The sequence below is a fragment of the Morone saxatilis genome, unplaced genomic scaffold, assembly GCF_004916995.1.
Source record: "Morone saxatilis isolate NCDOM2014 unplaced genomic scaffold, NCSU_SB_2.0 Contig8, whole genome shotgun sequence".
In the NCBI taxonomy this organism is placed as follows: Eukaryota; Metazoa; Chordata; class Actinopteri; family Moronidae; genus Morone; species Morone saxatilis.
Genome location: NW_023340257.1, coordinates 11,897,328 through 11,901,149, shown reverse-complemented (window position 1 = coordinate 11,901,149; position 3,822 = coordinate 11,897,328). Strand labels below are relative to the sequence as shown.

At 37.8% G+C, this 3,822-nt stretch overlaps 1 protein-coding gene across 1 annotated transcript in view; it reads left to right on the top strand.

Moving 5' to 3' along the window:
• The window catches only part of naalad2 (N-acetylated alpha-linked acidic dipeptidase 2), a gene marked incomplete in the record, with an annotated part of 10,474 nt that extends 8,754 nt beyond the window's left edge, over window positions 1–1,720 (top strand). Inside the window, 1 exon segment of the mRNA XM_035679494.1 lies at window positions 1,303–1,720. Coding sequence (XP_035535387.1) covers window positions 1,303–1,492 — 190 coding nt within the window.
• Between the last annotated feature and the right edge of the window lie 2,102 nt (window positions 1,721–3,822).

Below are 3,822 nucleotides of genomic sequence, written 5' to 3'. Positions count from 1 at the left end.
TTGTATACAAAACATAAAAAGCTTGATGTGTAATCTGGAAGCCAGTGTAACTGATTACCAGCAATCTTTATGTCGCCATCTTGGAAGCGTAAAGCAAGACCATTTAATGTTTGCTTGGAGCAATCCGTGTGCTTCTTTAACTTCATACCCTACGGATCATAATGATAAACGAGCTGTGCCCATAGGTCAGTACAGAAAACTAGACCTGTATGATACAGTAAATTATAAATTGGGCATGTCAATAAAAAACATGGTAGAGAATAATGTGTGAATGCACAGGAACCCCATGATAACGCAGGGAAAAGCAGGTGTAAATAATCCTTGGTATTGTGCATGCTGCGCTCACTGGTCACACTGTTACGACTTTAATGGTGAGACTTTAACAGGAACAGTCACCTGTTCCACTGTTCACACAACTCTGTTGGCTTTTCCTGCTATGACGTGGTAAATGTCTGGTTGAGAAGGCAAATATTAGGTGGTAGTAGTTTTAATCTTTGCCCAATTCTGGGTCATTTTTCATTTTATGGCCTTAAAAGTAGAAATAACAAAAAAAGAATCATTGTTGAAGTAGTTCAAAACCCAAAACAGGAAACTTAACTGAAACCAAATCAAAAAATGAGAGCACAAGTGCCATATTTAGTGGTCAATATTCACTGTTGAATGGGGACTATCTGTAAAGAGATGCCTTAAACCAAATGGAACACTTAGATGTGGTCTGAAGTATGGAAGTGTGTTGTGTAGAATGTTTCCATGTCTAATTGAAAATAATAAAAATCAGATGGGAATCATCTGTGCTGTAGTCCAGACCACCCTCGTCGAGTACAGGACCAGGACTAGTCGAGACCGAATCAAGACTGAGACAAAACAAAATAATGCTTTTGTCATTGCCAATGAGATCAGTTTTGGCAGGCAGGCATGCGATTGCAAGTGAAATAGATTTTCAACACCCATTCTAGATTTTAAATTAAACCAATAAACGTTTTCTGTACAAGCTTCATCAGTGGTTTTCTTTTGAAGGAGGAAGTTAAATCAGAAGAAATAAACAATAAACATATATTGCAGGACTATTGCAGGTCTCACTAACTAGAATATTTGGTGAGACCAATGACCGAGACAAGTCCAGCGAGTCTACAATAATAGAAATAAACATAAACAAGTCCAAGATACTCCAGTACTGACTGGATTTCAGTTTTTTTACATTTACTCTCAACCCATTTGACCTTGTTGTAAAGATACCATAGAAAGATCTGTAATACCTCCAGTAACACTCATTAATGTAACACTCACTCTTCTCTGTTTCAGGCATGTAATATTTGCTCCCAGCAGCCATAATAAATATGCAGGAGAGTCTTTCCCCGGTATCTATGATGCATTGTTTGACATCCAGAACTCAGCTGACCCAAAGAATGCCTGGGAGGAAGTGAAGCGTCAAATCAGCATCGCAGCATTCACCGTTCATGCTGCCGCCATGACCCTAACACCACCTGCATGAAGCACATACAAACAGTCAGCCACGTGACTGAGCTGACTATTGAAGATTTTAACACCAGAATGTGAAGAGAGGGAATACACCACCTGCAACATGCACAGAAAAGAACGATCCCTGTTTTCTGAACCAGCCTGTGGGAAGAATGAATCTGAAGTTAGAAAACTGTTTTTTGTTATGTTGCAACAGTAAAGGAATAATTTATGTTTTTAACATTTTCTTGTCTGTTTTCTTTTTCTTCATTGTAATAATAGACACTAGCCACAAGGGGGGCAAATAAAATCAATTCACCCATGTGAGCAGAAAACAACTGATATCTTGTCCATGACACATTTAGCAGTTTTTAGGTTTTACATCTTTATATTCATGTTCATATTTATAATAAATTACTTTCCTTAAAGGCAAAGTACTTTTGCACACAACCAAGAAATACAACAAAAAGACTTTAAAATAAGCGTACTGTACGGCAAGGAATGAGAGACAGAATATATAGCAGTGAAAATTACTTTGTGACATTTCAGTTCCACAGTTGGACAGTGAATCAAGTGACAGAACAGACAATTAGATGCTAATCCACTCTAGCTCACAGAAGGTTTAAGGCAATAATATAACATGATAAAATATACGGTACATATCCTTCAGACACAGTATTTCAGTGTTGAACAACAAAAAAGACGGAAAGACAAAAGCAGGAAGTGAGGTTTTAGGCAGCAACGTATGTTTGGCTTTTTCCCGTTGTTGACCCTGCGTGTGTGTCCATGTGATCGGCTCGGCCTCCAGAAACCTCCAGCTTTGCATCAGTCATGTTCACTAGACTATTGTTCACCTCCTCAGCCTGACAGAAGTTTAGGTCTCTGTCTTTTTATGCATAAAATATACATCTTGTTCCTAAAGTATAGTATTTCCCAAAGGCCAGTTGAGTAAATAGAGTCTCATGTATGTATCAATAATTCAAAGTTACATTTGCTACTGAGTAATGCCTACTTCCCACCTCTGGGTAAAGGCTGAACGAACCGATAATTCATCAGCTTTCCTGTTCAACATTGCACCTACAACAAAAGAAGCATTTTCTCATGTATGCTGCTTACATAACACAATGCATTTACATGCTTACAATACGTGCATCTTCCAAAGATATTTGCATCTAATATGACTAGACACAGACTTTGTGTCTTCAGGCTTCTGACCATGGATTTACATGTGTTTTGTGGAAACAGGATGTTACTGTTCATTGTTCTTGGATGGACACAGAGACCTCTTTTATTTAATTTAAATATGGGTTGACCTTCCCTGTCGTGAACATGCAACACAGTGGGAGAACAGTGTTTCCAAGGAGCATTACACAAAAACAACACAAAGACATACATGAATGTGTTTTGCGAACCATAAGTTTCAATCAATACTGTAATATTTTGCAAATATGGTCAAACTAATAAGAACTAATACGGACACATCAAACACAGTACTACGTGTTTAATTTGGGAATAAGTGAGAAAGCAAAACATTCCCTAAAATGTTGTATTAATGGAGACAGCTGTTTTAAATGGACTCCTCTGGTCATAAACACTTGAAGTGAAACTGAACTTGACACACATGTTGAGAAGCTTTATTGTTTAAGGATGTGCTGTCAGTTTGCTTTGTCATACCTGTGGGAATATATTTACCATCCAATATCATAACAATATCATTATGTGTGTTTTCTTTTTTTTACCTTAAAGAGGAGTTGATAGACAGGGATACTAAAGTTTCAATTAGAGTTAGACTGATTGTCCTCACACTGGTAACCTATTAATACATGTACACACAAGCCCACATGTCACAGTGCATACCATCCACAGTGCCTCTAGACATCTCATTAAAAGTCTTTATCCCTTTAAAATAAATGAGCACCCTGGTGTGGGTGTGTTTCTATGGTCAAAAGGTGGAGAGGGTCAGCAGCTCTATAAAATGATGTAACTACCCTCCTAACACATTGTGGAGAGTGAGGAGTCCTCCTCAATCGGGTATGTTTTTAATAGATTCACACCTGGTGCTGTCATTTTTGTGTTTTATCCTGTTGTTTTATCCTGTTGTTTTATCCTGTTGTACATGAAGGAAAAGTGTTTTACACACTGTAACAAATTGTATATTACATTCGCTGCTGCAAGTTCCATGCAGTGTACTGGTGGGAGACAACAAGTGTTTTTGATTGCCAAAGCAATATTACACAGACTCCTCAATTTGTAGACTTTCTTTCTAGTTTTAGTGGCCATGGCACAGTTCATCCATCTGTCACTGCTGCTGGGTAAGTTGTCTTCAGAAACATTAGTTGAGATCTCACCAAGATAATAATTAAA